General features: G+C 45.3%; 2 protein-coding genes across 2 annotated transcripts; one reads left to right on the forward strand and one right to left on the reverse strand.

Moving 5' to 3' along the window:
* Positions 1-107: 107 nt before the first annotated feature.
* LOC136638676 (homeobox protein prophet of Pit-1-like) lies at positions 108-9,231 on the reverse strand. The gene is made up of 3 exons (XM_066612710.1): positions 9,104-9,231; positions 2,335-2,560; positions 108-467 (listed from the first exon to the last, which is right to left on the reverse strand). Exons 1-3 carry the CDS (start codon positions 9,229-9,231, stop codon positions 108-110), a joined length of 714 nt encoding a protein of 237 aa, XP_066468807.1.
* Positions 9,232-12,012: 2,781 nt separating this feature from the next.
* On the forward strand, positions 12,013-18,760 carry LOC136638677 (sperm acrosome-associated protein 5-like). The gene is made up of 4 exons (XM_066612711.1): positions 12,013-12,151; positions 13,057-13,215; positions 15,817-15,895; positions 18,694-18,760. Exons 1-4 carry the CDS (start codon positions 12,013-12,015, stop codon positions 18,758-18,760), a joined length of 444 nt encoding a protein of 147 aa, XP_066468808.1.
* Positions 18,761-20,438: the final 1,678 nt, after the last annotated feature.

A 20,438-nucleotide genomic window follows, 5' to 3' on the forward strand; every position in this document is an offset into this window, starting at 1 on the left:
AACAATAAACAATAGTATACATCTTTAAGTATCTTTACTTCCCCCACCCACCCACCCACCCTAATTGTCCTGCTGGAATCTGTTCATCCCCTGAAGACAAAAAGCTCTTAGTTCCAGTGTGTGTTGGGGTCAAGACTCAGTGAGATCATGGAAGGTGGTGGAGGAGCTGTGGGAGAACCCATGGTGCGCAATGGGCTGTACCAATCTTCATGGGTGCGGGAAGCTTGAGGGTGGTGGGGGGCAGGACAGGGAAATGGAGCAGAGGCAGAAGAAGGAGGTGGGGGTGGCAGAGAGTAGGTGGCAGGGAAACGGGGCAGGGGGTGATGTGGCCCAAGGGTGGGGGGATATTGGTATTGTCGAGGTGGAGGTGCAGGCATGGGACAGATGGAAAGAACACCGGAGGTGCCTGGTTTTAGCAGAGTTCGTTCTTGCTTTCGTTGCTTTGCCCGGCGGTTCTGGAACCAAACCTGTTCAGAAAAAAGAAAAGAGAAAATTCACATTGTGAATTATATTCCCAGGACAATTGATTTTAGCTTCATTAGGCCCAAATCCTAACCAATTTTCCTGTACTGACACAACTGTACCAATGGGGCATATGCATTCTGCAGTTGGGTGGCAATTGCAGAGGCCTCCTCAAGGTATGTTTGTTCCCTTACCTAAAAGCTGCATTGCCTTTACCCCGCTGCTGGAAAGTTGATTAGGATCATGCCTTTAGTTATATAACTGAATGAAGTTACTTCTGAGAATATATAAATTAGCCATCTCAGTATCTTTATGGGATATGCAAGAATGTGCCCATTGGTAGACAGGGGCTGGGACATCAGCAGAAGTTAAATGGCTAGCCAGGAGCAGGAAATTCTCTGTGAGGCTTGAGCAGTGCATTTAGGATGGGAAAACTATATTGTAACGATTGATTAATAAATCAGGAGAAAATGAACAATGAAGGGAGAAAAGGAAGTCTGCACACTCTCAACAAAAGGAAGCGGTATGGAAGCTCACTTATGTTCAGGTGGACAGAACAGAATTGTGGGAGATTAAATGGCCAAACAGGGATTCCTAGCAATCTCCTAGACTTTGCACACTCCGCTGGTTCCTAGTGGTTAATATTAAAGAGCAAACATTGTACTATTGGCTTTCACCACACCGAACAGATCGGTCCTCTCCAGACATTTGTGGGTGCCTCAATTTCTCATATAAACTCAAAATATCTGCTTACTAGTATCATGTGGCACAACTGAATGTAAGCATACAAAATTTGCTGGGGGGGGGAAAGCTGCATTAGTATTTTGCAGCAAAAACAACAGTCTTTTTGCACCTTAAAGACTAATAATTTTATTTCAGCAGAAACTTTCATGGACCTCTCACAGAACCCAATCTTATCTCCTGCCATGCTATAGTATGCAGCCCTGCCAAAAAGAGGTGCAATGCTTGCTGTGGTCGTGGTGGGCGACCTGAAAGCAAACAGAAGTAAATAAAAAACATTTTTACCTACCTCTTTGTAAGCCCTCAGGCCACCTATGGGCCTTCTCAGACATATGTCACCTATTTTGTGGCCTTTGTGAGGAGAGAAAAGGGACAGAGAAGTTTTCAAAAGGGGATAAGATCCAGTGTGCATGAGTGCTGCCGGGCCGCCCTTCTCCATCCCTTGACTCACCCCAGTTCTCGCCCTGAAATGCCATTCCTCCCCCTCCCCACTCGCAGCGTGCCCTCACTGCTGACTTACTGGTGCTGGGGGATCTGGGAGGGTAGCTGCCACATGGCCAGCACAACCTGTTGTTTCTGGCAATGGCTCTATGGAGCACCGTGTTTTGTAATGCCATAAGTCAGGCTGATAGGATTGGACTTAGGATCTTCATATGCATATCTGTACAATGTTATCCTCAGTTGGAAGGGGTGTGTGTGTGTTTAATTTGGCCCTCTGTCTTTAAGAGGCATAAGGCTCTTTGTTATTCAAACATAGGCAAGCACAGAACTTCAAAAACATAGGCTTGTGAATGCAGATAATAGTGATTTATAAGGAGGAACTCAACTCTCTTAGAATGCAACACATCAAAAGAAAGAAAGAATGTTCTAAATTTGTTGAAAGAGCACACTTTTCTCTTTCCATTGATAGTATTAAGGGTCAAGGGATATACATGCTTTACCGAGCAAGCCTATACAGATTTACTCAGAAGTAAGTCCAACTAATTTGCAGTGGGATTTACTCTCAGGAAAGTGTATAGGATTGCAGCTTTAATTACCCAGTTTCTAAAAGTCCTTGTGTAGGCCATTTTGTTCAGTGTCCATTATGGAACCAGCCACATATTCTCTGGGCTCCAGCTATGAAGGAGATACCTGGATACGAGCTTCATTGAGTTTGGTGGCCCTGGCCAGTTCCTCCCGGCAGTAGATATCAGGATAGTGATTTTTTGCAAAAGCTGCTTCCAACTGGTCGAGCTGGTCCTGGCTGAAGGTTGTCCGGTGCCGTCGACGGGTAGGAGTGGCAGTTGTGTTCAGGGAGGAGGGGGCAACAGGTGAGAGTAATGAACCCTCAGCTAGTTCAGAGACACTGGAGAGCTTCCTGTAGAGGGAAACTTCAACATCTGAAAGGAAATCAGAGGATCAATTGACACCTCTCTGCTGACCTACATCCAAGCTTTTGGGGTTTCCATCATCCCTGCCAAAGCCCCTGCTGGTAACCTGACGTGCTTTCTTCCCCCTGCTTGTTTCTCAGAGGGTTCTTCTTAAAGCACAATCCTATGCACATCTTTAGGGCCAAACTACATATAACACAGGTCAACACACATTTTATTTTCTTTAAAGTTAAACCTATTCTTGGATATATTTGGGGTGCTGAATCAAAAAATGGCATTGGTTTTGCCTGATTGGTTCTAGTTTGGGGGGTACGGCACAGTCATATAGTCATAGTAACAAGGAAGCTGCTTGAATCAATGTATAAAATGGCTATGCTGTGCCAAACCAGAGCCAATCGGGCAAAACTGATGCCATTTTTGGATTCAACACCCCCAAAATATCCTAAATTCATTCAAACGTTCTTGGCAACTGAAAAGGTTTTTGTTTCTTTTGTAAGCCTGTGTAATATTTAAAGTTTTGTTAGCCCTGATTGGTTTATGTTTTCTTCACACAATAGCGACTGGATCAGCATACCCTCCTGGATCAGGCCCACAGAAGCCACATGTAGGAAAAAGTTAAGCACACCTCCCTCCCTTCCACTCTTCTGCTTTCAGTCAACTCCTCCTGCAGTGGCTTTTCATTTTTGGAAAATGGGCATGCTGTTCTGTTACACATGTGTTTCTGCGTCATATGTAGTTGGTCCTTTCAAGAGCAGGCAAAAGAGGGGCAGCAATTGAGAAAATGGCTGAAAAGGAAACATGATTAACCCAACCCTCACCCCTCCCCACTGCAAGATTAACAGTGGCCCACATACAATGAGTTTTTGCTCAGAGCAGTGGGACAGCTTAAGCCAGCACTTCTTTTTGGATCCTGGCAGTGGCCTGCTGACCTGAGACTTGTTGGAGTCGTCTGGGACTGAGTGTTAACACGCCAAGCAGCACCACTGATGCCATGACTGCCTCCTCTTCGGGAAGATTCTCCTGATCTCTTTTCTTTAGAGCAGCAGCTGGCAGCATCAGGTATGTGAACTTTTCTCCCATACCAATAATGAAATGCTGTGATGGTAACAGTATATATATATTTTTCCAATTCCCTCTTGAAATCCCCAGGATTAACCATGGGGAACATGATGCTCCGGCCCCTTCTTCCTGGAAGAACATGAGATCGTGAGAGCAAGGGAGGCACAATGGACTCGCCTGAGAAACTAATTAATTTGGGACCCCAGTGTGTGTGGGTGGGAATGGACAGGATTTGAGCCCCCAGGATCTGAGCCAAATAGCTTTCTCGTTAATGTGCGTGCATCCTGGTGTTTGGAGGAATGACAGGTTCTCTAGTCTGTTTCACTCACACTTCTCAGTAGCACCCTCCTTCAGTTCTCATGTGTAAATTGAATTCTGCAATATCAGAGGAGTCCTGCTGAATCAACTCAAAAGGTCCGGCATTCTGCTGCTCACTGGGCAGATAGGTACCTCAGAGAAGTCTACACAAGCTGGGCTTGAATCAAAGAAGGGGCCTTCCATAGAGTTGGAAGGGGCCTAATAGGTCATCTAGTCCAACCCCCTTCAGCAGGAAATCCTCTTAGAGAATCTCCAACAGGTGCTTGTCGAGCCTCTGCTTGAATATCTCTAGTGATGGAGAGTCCAACTGAGGGTGAAGGCAACTGCTCTTTCCTGTTTTTGCTCCCTAGCACTTTGGTATTTGGAGGTATACTGCCTCTGAACATGGAAGTTCCATCTAGTCATCTTGACTAACAGTCACTGATAGGTGATCCTTCGTGAATTTGTCTGTCCTCTACCTAACTTCCCCCTTCCGTCTAACTAGTGTCTTGCTTTTGTGGAAAGAGTGGCAAAGTCTCTCCCCTTGAAAGCATTCCTGGCCAGAAACCACACTGACAATGTCAGAGGACTAAATCAAAGAATCCAGAGTCAGGCACCCCCACTCCCATAGCTAGAGATGATTTTTTTTTTAGGTGATAATGAAATAAACACATAACACTGCTTTCTGTACTTCTAATTTTTGTTGAAAAAACAAAACAAAACCCAAAATCTGCAACAACAACAACAAAAATAAAACTGTTGTCTAACATCTCTATATGCCTGTGGGTGCATCTGTTGATACTACACCACTTACCTAGTACACTTTTAAAGTTATTTCAATTTATAAAAAGGCATCCTTGGAATAAAAAGACATAACTCCACTTTCTGCACTTCTCATTTTTGTCAAAAAACGAAATCTGTGAAAAAACCAAAAAAGCACACCTCTGCCCATAGTTAGGGAGGATGATATTTCTCGGATAAGGATGACTTACAAGGTATCTTATTGTTCCCAACTATCAGTGCAAAGATGTGACTGGAAGAAAATAAACTGAGGACACAAAAGGTGCAAGTGGCACCATCTGCTGGTGATTTCATGAACTTTGATTTGCGAGTGCGGCTATCATAAGTCTGCCTGGACTTTGGACACTGTTGGGAAGCTAAGGTAGAGGAAGGAATAAAAGCCACAGGCATGCTGTCCAGTTCTGCCCTTTTAAATCTTAGAGCTAGATGCATAACCTAGGAATTGTTCCTGTCTACCTCTCTGGCTTCTTCACTCCAGGTGATAATTTCAGGGTGTATGTACCAAATCTTATCCAAATTTCCAGCACTGCTGCAGCCGCAATGTAGCCCTGAGGTAAGGCATCAATGACTGCCTCCCCACTACAGGATGCAGTGCATGCCCCATTGGCATGGCTGCCCCGGCACTGGAAAACTGAATAGGACTGGGCTTTGTGTTTGTACTTCTATTTTATGTTCCATATTTGTGTCAATAAGTTTTCTATAACCTAAAATCAAAAAAATTATTGCCTTTTACTCTAATTAGTAACTTTTTTTATTCTTAAAGGGGTTCTTCTTGTTATCCATATTTGCAATGTTAAAAAAGGCTATAAAAATAGGAACAGTATTCAAAAGTAAATGTATAAATAAGATACAAAAACCAAAATAACTTCACACCAGCTTAACCTTAGCTGTTAAAAACAAGCCCCCCACCCAAAGAAGTTCTTTATTAATTCCAGAATAGTTTGCTATACCACTACCTATTAGGCTGCATGGTCCCTCCCAGACCTGGGAACAGATGAGTGGTGTGCTTGTTTTCATATTTCTCAACCTAGAAACCCTCTTGCACTGTGGTGCATTCTCACCAGTTGCTTTTGCCAGACTGGATTTTTAAATTTTCTTCTTCCCAGCTGCTCCATGCTATCTGCAGTCTAGATGCCCTCCCTGTGCGCCTGGTAGATCGGAGCTTTCCCACTCACCAGCTGTGGAGCTGACGGTCTCAGGAAATGCATCAGTGAGTGCCGCACTCTTCCTCTTACCTGCTCGTCCACCCTCCATCTCCCTTGATCCAGACTGCGCTTCCCTCAAAACTTTTAAGCCAGTTCTGACGTCAACTGTCTCTTTTGGATGGGGGTGCGGCTTTGGCCAGCCACCTCCCACCACCACCACCCCTGGAGCACACCTGCTTATGGTAAGGATGACCAGCAGAAAGGAGGTTCAGAACAAGGGAAGGGGGTCGGACAAAGCTAAGGAGTGCTGGGTGGAGGAACTCTGGGTCTCCATGCCATCTGGCAAGTGATTTTGTGTAGCAGTGTTGTGTTAAAATGCATCTGTCCTGTGCATAGGATATAGGTGTGTGAGGATGCTCTGTGTACATGCTGTGCCATTGATGGATGTAATTTTATGTGCAGATGAATCTGATGTCTAGTGGTGTGAAGTTGTATTGCTTTGATGTTACTTTGTGTGTTTGTGTGCACCTGCTGGTGTGTTTTTCTTACTGTTTTGTAACTCTCTTAGATTGGTATGTGTGTGTTTTGCTCCAAAGGCATGCCAATTGCTTTGTGAATGTATTGCTTTGGTATCTGCCTAAAAGCGTACCAGAGGGCCTCTGTGGGTGGCAGCCCAGACCCTGTCTCCTGGGATAAGGTTCCAGCAATCATGGCTCTCTATTGTCAATGCAAATCCCTTGGAAAAGCAGAAACCAACCAGCCGAGGGATAGACCGTGGCCAAACTATCTGCCTTACACTGTCCTTTGGGTCTGACTCATGACCTCAGCAGCCCCACTGGCTCTCCCTTTGCGTCAAAAATGCTCAAATTCATAGCCCCCCTTGTGCTTTCTCAAAGGGTTACACGAGGCTATTCCACGGCTTGTCATTTTGTCAGGTTCTTCCTGTCAAAGCTTTGACTTTATGACACAATTGCAGAGCTTAAGAGCAAATCCAGAGGGACAAAGGGACAAGCAGGCAGCAAACAGGTCTGGCAGGTTGGGGAGGGGCAAACTCTACACAGTTAGGCTAGTATTCCGGCTCACTATTGCCTCTTGGTTGTGGCAAATGCCTGGATTTGTCTGGATTGTCCCAGATCATGTCTGTGTCATGAGTGATCCTGTCTGTTTCAAAATGGAACTGATTCTTTAGCGTGCTTGTGGGTGTCCCCTGCTGCGCTGTTCCCATGCCTCATCTGCCTATAGTGCGGGATGGGAGTGCAGTGCACCACAGACCATCAGAGAGTGCTAACCCTTACTGCTTGCAACCCTTCTAGGTATGACTTCCCTACTGTGAGAAGGGAATCCAGAAATCCTACCCCTGAGCCACAGTTGCAAAAGAGAGAGTTTCACTTACCTTCTTCTCTCATAATGCAGAACTCAGAGCTAGTTAATGGGGATGGCAGGAGGATGCATTTCTTCACACAGCTCATAATTCGCATGTGCAATAGATTTCACTACCACATGATGTGGTAAGGGGCACAAAAGTCCTCTTAGGCTTTAGAAAAGCATTTTGAAGCTCATGGAGGAAGGTAGGTCTATCAACAGCTGTGATGACTCAGAGGAACCTCCATGTTCAGAAGCAATTTCGCTCTGAAGTTCAGGTGTTTGGGAGAAACCACAAGAGGAGGCCATCACAAGAGGGTGCCCTACTCAAAAGAACCAAGAGACATCTGGCTGGTTGTTGAAGGAGAGGGCTGGACGAGATGGACCTTGGTCTGATCCAGTAGTGCAATGCTGATCTTCTTGCGCAATGCTACTCTTTGTTGTTGCTCACCATAACATTGGGGATAGTTAGGAGCAGGGTAAGCGGAGGGTCCCAAAATTGTACATTGACGGGGCTGCTGTGCTGATTGCCCTTCGATTTGTGGTTAATGCGATTAGGCCCCCACGATTGCTGGGAACTCCCCTGGGCTTCAGTAGACAATCTTCCTCATTATTACTAATTGGGAATGGTACGTGTAAAGGGGAGGCTACGCCCTCAGGACATGGCATTAAGTATATGTGGGGTAGCAGATGGCAGCACAAAATAGGCTTTTGCCTTCCCGTTGCACTACATGTCAATAAGCTTTTACAAGACTTTTATTAAGTCTTAACTTTGGATCTGAATTCAATGAATCATTCTAATTGAAAGGCCTCTTACAGCTGTGAGAACCCAAGAGTCCTGGTTGCTAGCCTCCTTCCCTCTATCTCAGCGTGTTTGTGTGGGGCTATCAGTATGGTTTGAAGGCATGCTCTCAGATATATCTGACTGCAAAAACACAGCGTATCTCAAGAGCATTTGTTGGGGTTAGAGTCTTCTGTGATCCCTAGGAATGTTAATACAATCTTCACCCTTTTTCAAGCAAAGGATTTATGCCTTTGGCAAGCGTATGTTAATACAGAGGCCTGTTAAATTATTTATACTACTCAGTGCACAGGACCAGAGTTGGCTGGAGATATAGATGCTCCTGAGCAATAATCACAGGTGATCTGAAACCAATGGGGGTGGGGGTGAGATGTTATCACCTAATTAGATGGTGCCCCTGTTTGCTGCCTCTGTATGATGGTGGAAAACTAATGTGCTATGGGTTTGTTCATCTGCTTCCTCTGACCTTGCTTTCTTTCTCTTGCATAGTCCATTCTTGACTCATTTTTGAAATTTCTCCTAATCCAACATTCTGTTGCTGTTGCCATCTCCTGGACAGCGGGGGCTTACCCCTGAGGAGGCCTTCGTAAAGCCAAAACTCCCCCACAAGTTGCAGCAGACATGTTGGCATGGCTGCATTGCCATACGGCTGGAGGTAGGATTGGGCTGCCCATCTTCAGTGGCAGTCACAGGCTGTGATATCACAGGGTGACCTCAGAGGTCGGGTTCTAGAACACAGCTGAACTGCCACCTTTTGGTGGGATATGTTGGCAGGTACATCTTCATCTTTGGTCCTGGAGAGGTTGACAGCCCAATCCAATACTTCTCAATGCCCAGGGCTGCAGCGGCACTGAAATGGCTACCGCTGCATCCCATGGGGCTGGGAAGCAGCACGGGGAAGCAGTGCTATTGAGCGGGTGCAGATTTGAGGTGACCCATGTCGGGAGGGGGGGTCAGGATATGGTGGCAGGGCCTGCCGCCATCGCCGCCCCCTTCCCACCCCGCTCCCTTCCCCGCCATGCCTTCCCCCACACTGCCCCGGAACACCTATCCCCCAGTCTTACCACTCTGCCACCCGGCGCTTGCCCTGAGCTCCAGGCAGAGGTCCCCCATCCTCTGCCCAGTGCTGGCTCAGCGTGAGCTCGCTCTGAGCCAGCTCCAGTGCCAGACCAACACAGTCTGTTGCAGGCATGCCTTATGGCACGTTTGTGACACTGTGCGCCGGCGCTGGGACGGCGCAAGCCCGTTTGGATTGGGATCACAGGCAGATGTGAGGGCATAGACAGGTGCCTCTACAAGGCTTTTAGTTGATTCAGCGTCTTGAATGAAAAGGTTTGATCTAACCACATGACAAATTTATTAACTACGTTAAAATTAATTTGGATTGCATCTACAAAAGGCAAAATGTGTTGGATTTGGTCAGCCGTTTCCAACCTTTCTGCCAAGTTACACTTGGCTGCTATTTGAAATACATCATTCAATTAAACACCTAGAGTTCCTGTGAGGCTCTGGGTAAGGTTTCCTTCAAGTTGGCAGGTCTGGTGCCAGGAACATCACTGGGAAGTTGCCAAGGATCCAGGGTCCTCAGAAGGACAGGCTGCTGATCCCTGAGACCATTTCTGTGTCCATGGCCTTTGTGTGTTGGTGGCAGAACAGCTCTCTCAGGGCCCACCCAGGTAGGAGGAAACCCATGAGTGGCAGTTTTCCAAGGGTCCTGCTGAAATCTGAATGCAAATCAGCATCCTCTGAAGGTCCCCAGTTGCCTAAAAGACCCGATGTGTGCATGGTGAGCCCCTTTTCAGACCTTCTGCCAAACATGCAGAGGTGAGTGAAAAAGACAGTAGGCTCTCTGGGGAGGTGTGGAGCAAATTCTTCTCTGGTTACATCTGTACAGCTAGTTAAGGAGGAAGATGGTTGGTTCTTCAAAGAGCAGCCCATTTTTTGTCAACTAGTCTATAGGAAGTCTTTTTAGATTGTGAGCCCTTTTGGGACAGGGAACCATTAGTTATTTGATTTTTCTCTGTAAACCGCTTTGTGAACTTTTTTTGTTGAAAGCGGTATATAAATACTGTTAATAATAATAATAGTAAGATGCAGCAAGCAAGATTTAATCATCCAATCATTCAGTCATCAAGATTGAATGAATGGTTTTTCATTCACATAATCAGCCACAGGTCTTGTCCTTCTCTCTCCTGTTTCTCGCCTCTCGGTCTTTCCTTCCCCCACTGATTGCTCCTTCTCCTTTTCTCTCTTTTCCTCCCAGAGCCCTGCATGGATGAACTTGTGGGAATCTGATAGGGAAGGATGGACAACTAGAGGCTTCAACACCATTCTTTTGCTTTCCCCTCACTTTAACGCTCTGTTCTGTGGCATTTGTTAATGTGAGGATCACGTTACTGTGAAATAATGAAGTGTTCACGTTGACTCTTTAGAAGGTGTTCAAAGAACAAAAAATGTAATTCAGTCTTTTTGAGACTATTGCTGAATGCTTTCTCCTCCCCCACACAGTGGCATAGCTAAGTGGGTGCAGGGGTAACAGTTGAACCGGGCATCAAGTTTTAGGAGGGCAACAAGCTGACACTAGTGACCAAAATTGTGAAAATCTTGGTATGTATGAATAATACCATCATGTTATATATCATTGGAAAGGTAATTTAATACAGAATGCAATGAAACAAATGGCATTGGAATATGTGTATTCTGTCAAATTTGTATTCTATTGAATTGGCCTCTTATGGCCAATTAACCAGAAAATAAAAACACAATTGCCTTATGGAACAGCAATTGGATTTTCTTAACTCAAAATTGACCTGTGAGACTGATTGTTCTGAGAGCCAGTGACATATTATTATGTTATTGACATGTTGCAATGACATGTTATGATATAGCATGAAACCAATAGGGTGTTAATACAGTATGAGTTAGCTCTCATTTCTATGTATCATAATACAGTTACCCCTGCTAACTGGGTAAAAGGCACTTTTTCAAGTGGTGCCCTTCTTATATTTAGCAAGGGGAGAATAACCATCCCTCTTCACCCCAGCACAGTGTCTCAAACCTATCAGGGGCACACTTTTTATTTATTTACTTAATTAATTTGATTTTGTCTGGAGGGGGGGCTACAAATCTTCTTTGACCCCAAGTAGCAGATAGATGCCTTAGCTATGTCACTGACTGGGTGGAGGCAGCAGAGAAAGTTGGTGGCAAGCTGCTGGGGGGAGGAGGTGCGTTCCTCCCAATTTTCACTTTTTAAAAAGTCCGGATGTGATGTCACTTCCGGGGCAACATTTTGAGTTTGGCACCAGGCTACATGATAATTAGCTATGCCACTGCCCCCACACACCCAAACAAACCTCCCCAGACATAAACATCTAGTTTGTCAAGGTTCTAGTGTAGCCTTCTTTGTGATGTATTCATTTTCTCTGCATTGACCAGAAAACCTTTAGCTTTCCATTTAGTGATGATGACCTGACTGTGAGGGCCACTCACACACATAGGCCACTGAAGTCCAAAGTGGAAAGCCCCAAATTGCCATACTACTGTCAAATGTGTTGTGCAACCTGGCTTCTTTAACATACTCTTCATGTGGGGAGAAGAAGAAACTTGTTTTCCGATCTCTAAAGTATCAGTACTAGGAACAGTATATGTAGAAATGCTGACTACAATAGATTTAATTACTGAGCAGCACCTGGAATTACTGGAGGGTATTGGGATGTGCCAGGGCTGAGTGTTGATGATCACTGCCCAGGTGACTATCCCTGACATCTGCTGCCACCGAGTGACTTTACTGGTGGCATTTCAATCATTTGCACCACCATTAGTCACAGTTGCTCCTTGTTGCTCAGAAATACACAAAAACTCTCACTGTCTGATCTCCAAATGTTACTTCTCTTGTTACAGACTGGTCCTCCTGAAAAGATCCCCACCCTCAACTGCTTAGCAACAGGGTAGTAAGACCAGCCAGAGCACCAAGATGAAGGCTCTTCGGGTGATGGCCATTGTTATCTGCCTTGCAATTAAAACTCACAGCAAGTTCTTGAGTCGCTGTGAGCTGGTGCTGATCCTGCAACGTTCAGGAATGGATGGGTATGCGGGCTACAACTTGGCTGACTGTGAGTTGCACATATGTGGGTGTCAATCTGTTTTATTACTGTTTGTGGAAGGGAAAACATTTTGCTCCATTAAAACTGGCAGGGCAAGTCCACATGAGGATAAAGAAAGGTTTGCCCCAAATTTCAGGCTGTGTGGTAGTCCCCCAAGCAACCAGCTTTCCAGTTTTGTTAGCCCTCCAGGACTGGCCTGGAATCTTCAGGAATTGGCAGATGTCCAAGTGACCAAGCCAAACCTGTGTCTGTGTGGAACACAACTCACAATCCTCTCCAAACACGTTCCAGGTCCTATTCCAGTCTTATGCTACATCTCCCTCCAAACCTACTCTCCTGTCAAATTTCTACCATGCTAGTTGAGAAACCTCAACCCCAACTGCTAGAGGTGGGTTTTTTCTCATTGATAATGAAATTATCCCTTTTTCTGTACTTTTCATTTTTGTAAAACTAAACACCAAAATCTGCAAAAATAAAACCATTCTGACCTCTACATATTCTCCAACACCTCTACATGCATGTGGCTGCATTTGCTGACACTATACCACCTATACCACCTACCTAGTACACTTTTAAAGCAATTATAATTTATTTATATTGATTTATAAATCAATCATAATTTATGATTATAATTTATAAAAATGTACCCTTGGAATAAAAAATACGTAACACTGCTTTCTGCACTTCTAACTTCAGAAAACACGGAATCTGCCAAAAAATAAAACCATTTTCTCCCACCTCTACCCTTTGCAAATTTGGCCTTGGGCAAACTGGATTGAAAGGTGTCATTAACATGTTTTTCTGCAAGCTAAATCTTATCTCTGACAGGCTCTGCCTTCCCACCAGCTTCTCTCCAAACTCCCTTGTAAACTCCAGCAAATACAGTGATCCTGTGGATTGGTCTCCTCCCTCAGGGGTCTGCTTGGCGTACTATGTGAGTGGCTTCAACACAGCCGCTGTGACGTACAGCTCAGATGGCACTACTGAATATGGCATCTTCCAGCTCAACAGTGGCTTTTGGTGTGCTGACGGCTACAGTAAAACGAGGAACCTGTGTGATTTACCTTGCCGCGGTATGGGTTTCTGTCAGAAGACAGGTGCAAGAACCTGGTCCTTGGAAGTATAGCCTTTAGGCTTAGCCTGGGAAAGCCAATGAGAGACAGATGATTACCTGGGGAAGCCGGCAGTTTCCTCATTGGCCTTACTGTGACCATCCCTTTCCCAGAAGGTGACTCTAGGTCTCCTGGTCATTGGCTGCAATCAGCCCAGCAATAGCAGCAGCCACTGTCTTTGAGAGCATAGGGTAGTGGTTGTTGCCTTGTTAAAGAAACATTAGATCATTAACTGTGTGGATATTAATTGATTGATCTATTTATTAACCCATTAAATCTTCCTTACACAGTTGCCATAGAGGTTGCTGAGATAACGTGTGTCAAATGCCCTGAACTGATAGGAAACATGGCATGGAAATTCTGTGAATTATTGTGCTGGGGGATGGTCAGAGGGCACAAGCTGCAGCTACTGTACTGAGATGAACCAGTGTCCAAGGCTCTGCGGGTGTGACAATGGGGAAAGGTGTCAGATAAATTTCCGTAGTTCAAAATTTACTCCAGCACCCTTTGCCAGCTATGATGCAAGGAAACAAAATAGAACACCACCCAGATCACAAGTACTAATCAGAAACAGCTAACATTTTCTTTCTGTTTATGAAAAGGACCAACCTGACACACTAGCAGTACCCAAAACCTCATGTGCATCTATAGAGACTCAGCCAGAGAGATCTTGTCAGACCAGCTATGCTGTTAGTACTCAGTATGTCACTCCACTTGGTTGAGTGGTTCAGAAACTTTGGAAATTCAGCAATAAGTGAATGACTATGAACTACCAAATGCTCAATAGTGCTGATTTGTTTAAGTGACATTTCTTTAAACAAAAGAGGAGAGGATATGTGTGTATTAGAGTCTTCCTATGAGTGTCACTAGGTGACACTATATTTAGTTGCATCAACATGGAGTCAGATAAGACTAACAGATAAGCAGATAAAAAAACTGTGTTTGGCATACTGTACAGTGTCTTCTGGCATTTTCATAGAAAGTGCCTTCTTTTTTGCTTGTGCCATACACCTACACTTGCAGAACAGTCTCAGAACCTATCCTGCAAGCAGATTGACAATTAAGGACAACATCTGCAGCCATTAAGTCCCCATATCCCATTGAGGAAATATCATCTAAATCACCTTTGACGGTTATCAAGGATGATCGCTCACCCAGCAGGTGGGATGATATTTACTTCAATTGACTAAAATGTTCCAGTTGATGACAAGAGATATCAGGGAGGGAGGGCAGTTAGAGAATTTGTGGTGGTGGTGGTAGGGAATGTCCTATCTGTAATAGAAGCTTTAGCTTTCTGAAATTTCAGATCAATATGAGAACTTCATTCTTCTTTCTCTCTGCCACTCCTCATCACATGCACCTCTCCTATCTGTCCAGTCTTTCTCCCAAGTTGCCTTCAGTTCTCAGAAGCCTTTTCCTCGTTATCTCCCCTTGACCTCATCCTCTGGCCCACTTCCTTCCCCCCTGTCCATTTCACTGGACTGCCTGCCCTGTCCTCTTGAGGATCTGAGTGACAGACTGTGATTTCTAGGATCAGAGTAGCATAGCCAATGATGGCCAGAGAGCCTTCTTCCTGCACCACCCCTCTGCAACATTAGGGCAGATTAGCCAGTCACTGCAAAAGGCTTCATCACAACCACAGGTAATAGCTGAAAGCATCTGATGTTTTATTTAGGCCTGCCACTTCCCCCCCCCTCACTTTGCACCCAGAACATTGCCGCATCCTTTTACAATGCCTACATTAACCCCAACAACCTTAGGTTCCTCAAGTACCCCATATCCCTTTACCCTTTCTCCTCCCACCCCATATCTCTTGCTGATTCTGTTGTCTTCATCTAACCCCTTCACATACCCCTTTGATCTTCTTGATTACCCCCACTATTATCTCCTCTCTCCTTTTCTCACATCATCAATCTTACCCCCTCCCTCTTCAGGCTCCTTCCCACTGCATTCAAACATGTCACCATCTTCCCGATTCAAAAAAAACTCAAACCAAAAATGCTTTTCTTGACTCCTCTTTACTAAGACTGGTGTTAGATCAAAGAGCACCCCAGGCAAGGCTTTCCATTTTGTTCAGTGTTTGTAGCTCCTTTTAGCATGTGCACTTTCCTGTCTAAATGGTATCTAAATGCTTGATTTATCACTGTCATATGATGATAAAAATGCATGCATGGATCCATATATCTGAATGTATTTATGCCATATATCAACAAATATATTTGTCCTTATATAATTGTTTTAATTTTAAAAATAACTGAAATGCCTGTTGCACTGCAGATCTGGTGCTAGGCAGTAGCTCAGGTGGCTTGCCCCCCAAACTGGCCCCCACCCTCTGACTACTGGCTACACTCTTGCTGCTTCCTTTTTGCACCGGACTCCTAAAGCATATACTATGTTCACCCTGTGTCCTGTCTTTCTCTCTTCCCGGGCCACTCTTCATCTCCTATAATCTGCCCTCCAGTTGAAACTGCTCTATATCACAGAGCTCACTGTAAATAATAACATAATGACATGTATTATTCTGCAGTACGTAACACTTGCTGTTTCCTCCATACCCGCTAGATCTGCTGACTGACCAAATTCAGGATGACATAGTGTGCCTCAAGAGAGCTGCAGTGGGCCCAGATGGCTTGGACACCTGGTAAGAGGATGAGTTTATCCTTCAGTGGCCTGGTATGTCTGCTCCATCCAGCCATCCTGTGTGAAAGTCATCCAGCTATTTGCTGTCTTAAGCATCTGAGCTGATTTTGTTTCCAATGATTTTATAGTGGTATGGGGAACCTGGGAGTGATGGGGCTTTACTACTCAGACCACTCGCATGCTTGGATGCTTTTCTCTAAACAGTTATCTGCTCTTAGAAACCTAGCATGACAGATAGATAACCAGGCAAGAATTTTTCTCCCTCATGTGCTAGTTTGCTACATGTAGGGATATATTTTTTAAAGGACCATTCAATCATGAGTCCCTTACCTGCAGTTCGAAGTGATGCATCCCAGGCACAGGTTTACCTCCTTAGTGAGAACTGGGCAAAATACAGTTACCATGCAGTAGTAGAGAGATCCAGATGTCTGGGGCTGGAGTGAGGTAGACACATGAAAATAATAAATTGCAGATAGAGAAAATAACTTGAATGTCTCCAGTGACTTCACTGAAGGTTATATCTCGATCATGCGGTCAGGGCATGTCTGTACAAACTGGCACTTCCAATTTTTGCTGGGCTTTCACTTGACAATACAATCCTTGTTGAGTCAGATGGCAAGGGAGTCTCTGACCCACACAGTGTTCCATTGCCCACTTTACAAGGAATCTAGATCTATGTATTTGGATTTGTTTTTTTTGTCAATCACTCTGACTGTCATGATGAATTGAAATTACAGATATTACTTACAAATGAGAATATGACAAAACGAATGGCGGACTTTTTATACGGGATTTTAACTAAACGTAAAATGGAGGGAAATTTTTATTTGAATCTATATTTATTCTGTTCTGATGACCTGCTGGAATGCAATCTTTGTGTAGGTTTCTCAGGCAACTGTCAAGTTTTATGCCTAATAAAGGTCGTCTGTCTGTCTGTCTGTCAGATGGCAAGGCCATCTAATCCAGGGTACTATGTTTCCAAACATGGCTAGCCAGGCACCATGTAGGTGTTCACTTTTATCTGCTGGTTTAATTGCAGAGCATGGTGAGCAGAGAAACGAAGCCTAGTTAGGCAGTCCAAATGACTATAGACGGATGACCAGATGCAAAGCTGGAAGGGATCCTGTCTCTTGAACACCAATTTAGAAGGGATTTTGCTAAGCTGGTGCAGTTTGCCATGTGGAGTGAGAGAAGCTGCCCTTGCTAAAATTCTCTCTTCTGTGCAACAGTTAGCAAATTGATTTAGGAATCCTATGCTTCTTGATTGCTAGAATGCTGCATTTTGCCTGAATTTTGTAGGACTCTGCTTGGCATAGTCTTGGTTTAGCACACAATTGCCAAGCCAAGAAAGCAGGAAGTTGCCCCTAGACCAGGGGTGTCCAAAGTTTTTGGCAGGAGGGCCACATCAGCTCTCTGACACTGTGTCGGGGGCCAGGGGAAAAAAAAGAATTAATTTACATTTAAAATTTGAATAAATTTGCATAAGTTTACATAAATGAATATATTAAAGATGAACTTATATGAATGAATCAGGGTCTTGCAATAGCTTAATGCCTATAAAAGGCGTTGCACAAAGCAAGGCTGGCCTTTCCTTTGCTGCCACTGCTGCATCACAGATGTGAAAGAGCAAGCAGTGGAGAGGGCTCTCATCCCACAGCTCACACGAAAGGTCAAACAGTCGCCCTCACACTGAGAGAAGTTGTGTTGGGCCAGTGCGGGCTTCAACAAATCTCCGGAGGGCCATAGGCTCATTGAAGACTGGGGGCTCCCTGAGGGCCACATTGAGAGGCCTCGAGGGCCGCAAGTGGCCCCCGGGCCGGGGTTTGGGCACCCCTGCCCTAGACTCACGAAAAACAACTAGATGTCAATATTAGCCACTTCCCCTTGTATGTTTCCTTTCTCTCCTCTTCCTGGTAACATGTGGCTTAATGCAAGGCAAGATGTCATGTCATCATACTATGTGTTTTCCCATTGTGGCCACCAACCAATTATACACAGCTGGGTGCTGTCATGTCACATGTTGTGTCATATTACATGGAAGTGGGGAGAAACACGGAGTGATGGCAACTCTGTATTTCTCCTAACTGCAATACCAGCAATGGAAACTAGGGGACCCTTGGGGAAGATGACTTCAAGGTCTTCTCCCTCCTCACCACCATTCACCACCACTTGCTAGCCAGACCCTCTACCTGACACTACTTGCTCTTTCGAAAGTCATTTGCTTGCCTTCTCCCTATGCACAATGCTGCCCAACAGGACAGGGCTGCTGCTGCTCCTTCTCCTTGCCCTTCTCACACACACACTCAGAGAGGGTAGATGAACATGCAGTGACCAGAAGACCCAGCTGGCTTTGGGGGTTGGCAGTGCCCCCCCCCCCCGCAGAGGTGTGGGCATCACAGGTATTCAGTGAGGCTGATCTCCAGGGCTGGCCCATTCAAGAGGTCAACTGAAGTGATTGCCTCAGGCAGCAGATTGGTGGGGCAGGAGTGCCCATCTCTATCTCCCTACTTGCCCCCATTGCTCTTTTTCCTTCCCCTCCCTGGATTGGGAAAAAAAGAGGGAGACAGAGAGGGAGGGAAGGAGAGTGCTGAGCTAGAACACTGGAGAGTGGGGGGAGCAGAGGCTGCCACAGCATGGGGTAAGGAGGGCAGCATTTGGCCTCAGGAGGTCTTGGGATGACCCTGCTGAACTCCGATGCTGGTCTTGTTCTAAAGCTCGCTTCTGTCCTTGGCTTGCATTTTTGACTGGCTCCACCAGGAGTGCCGTGTGCATTTCTTTCTTTTTTCTTTTCTCCCTTAGGATGGAGTGGAGGGACCACTGCCGCAACAGGGACCTGAGTCACTGGATTGCTGGCTGTAATCTGTGAACTTTCAGCACCAATCATAGAATGCATCCCATGCTAGCCAGACCTCTACCTGGCACCACCTGCTGCTGATCCTCTAGTGCAATTTGATTGAAGCCCTAACATTGTATCTCATTAAACTATCTTTTTTCTTAGGCAAAGCCTTCCTATGAAGAAGTCTTCTTTGTTAGGTCTCTGATAGAGATGGGAGAAGCAACAGGGTAGAGTGGGGAGGAGCACCACAAGAGGAACTGATTGTTGTGGAAGAAGGAACTAGGGCTTGCTGGTCTGATCTCAGTGGAGGTGTGTGTTGGACCTGTTCACACATGCGTGTACATTGTATAGCGTACAGGTGGGACCCCGGTATCCATGGGGGTCCATTCTCTGACCCCTCTTCCCCCCTGCAAATACTGAAAACCATGGCTAAGCAAATCTGTGATTTTGGTTCCCTTTAACCCTCTGAAGGATGGCCTCTATGAGCTTCAGAATGCCTCCTAGAGACCCCCCTCCCATGCTATTTTTGGAGGCCACAGATAGTACTTCTAGATCTACCTTAAATGCATTGCTTTTGCAGCAGAATCTACTCACAGAGTACAAGCTGAGCATACTTATCCGTGGATTTTCTATTTGTGGATTTGGCTCAATGCGGGTCTCCTGGACCCTCATTGAGCCAGACTTGGGTCAATCTGAATTCTCTGAAGACAACCAGAGCAGTGCTCCAATAACCACTGGAAGGCTTTCTGAAACCCGCAGAGACTGCAGAAGTAGTTTTTTTTTTTTTTTGGCCTCTAGGAGGCATTCTGAAGCCTGCTGTTGTTGGCGAACATGTGCTGCCTCTGCTGACTTCAGAAGGCCCTTTGGAGGTGACTGGAGTGCAGCTTCAGTCACCTTTGGAGGGTTCAGGTTGGACCAAGTCTGGCGCAACATGAGTCTGGGGAACTTCCCCACAATTGAAAATCCATTGATAAACAGGTTCAACCTGTAATCTGTGAGTGGATTCTGCTACAAAAGCTGAGGTGGCTATGGAAGTTCTATCTGTGGCATTGGTTTCACAATAGTCTATTGTTTGTGCAACTGCTTTTATCATGTTTTATTTGTCTGTTATGAGCCACCCTGATACTGATGTAAATGTAAATTCTGCTAAACACAACCATCAATTTTCATTTTTAAAATGTAAACACATGGCTCCCTAAAGGTTTACCAACTTTAGCCATTAATTTGTAATTGTGCATGGCAAAAAATGCAAGGGGAGATTATTTATCTGAAAATGTAACAAGGTACTTGAAGTGACCTTGGGTCAGTCACTCAGTCTCACATTGTTGTTGTGAGGATAAAAGAAGGGAAGGAACCATAAACACCACCCTGAGCTCCTTGGAGGAAGGGTGGAATAAAAATGTCAGGGAAAAGTGGGGAAAAAAGGAGTGGTAGCAGCAGCTGGTGTGTCATTTCTTTTGGGGGGTGTCCAGCTCCTACAAAGGAGAGGGACACCCAACTGTAAGATGGCAACAAGGTCACAGGCTTCATCCCCACTGCCCTGCAGGTACATGCTGCTCAGTATTACATTTGAAGTTCCTGTGAGACTGTGCTGCCTCTCTCAATGCCCTCTGGAAAGGGAGTAAGCTCTCTCTTGCATAGTGGTGAGCAACAGCAGAAACCAGGTCCCTGCCACTGTATGAAATGCTGCTAAACAGGACATCTGAGC

Source organism: Tiliqua scincoides, chromosome 2 (assembly GCF_035046505.1).
Source record: "Tiliqua scincoides isolate rTilSci1 chromosome 2, rTilSci1.hap2, whole genome shotgun sequence".
Classification (NCBI taxonomy): domain Eukaryota; kingdom Metazoa; phylum Chordata; class Lepidosauria; order Squamata; family Scincidae; genus Tiliqua; species Tiliqua scincoides.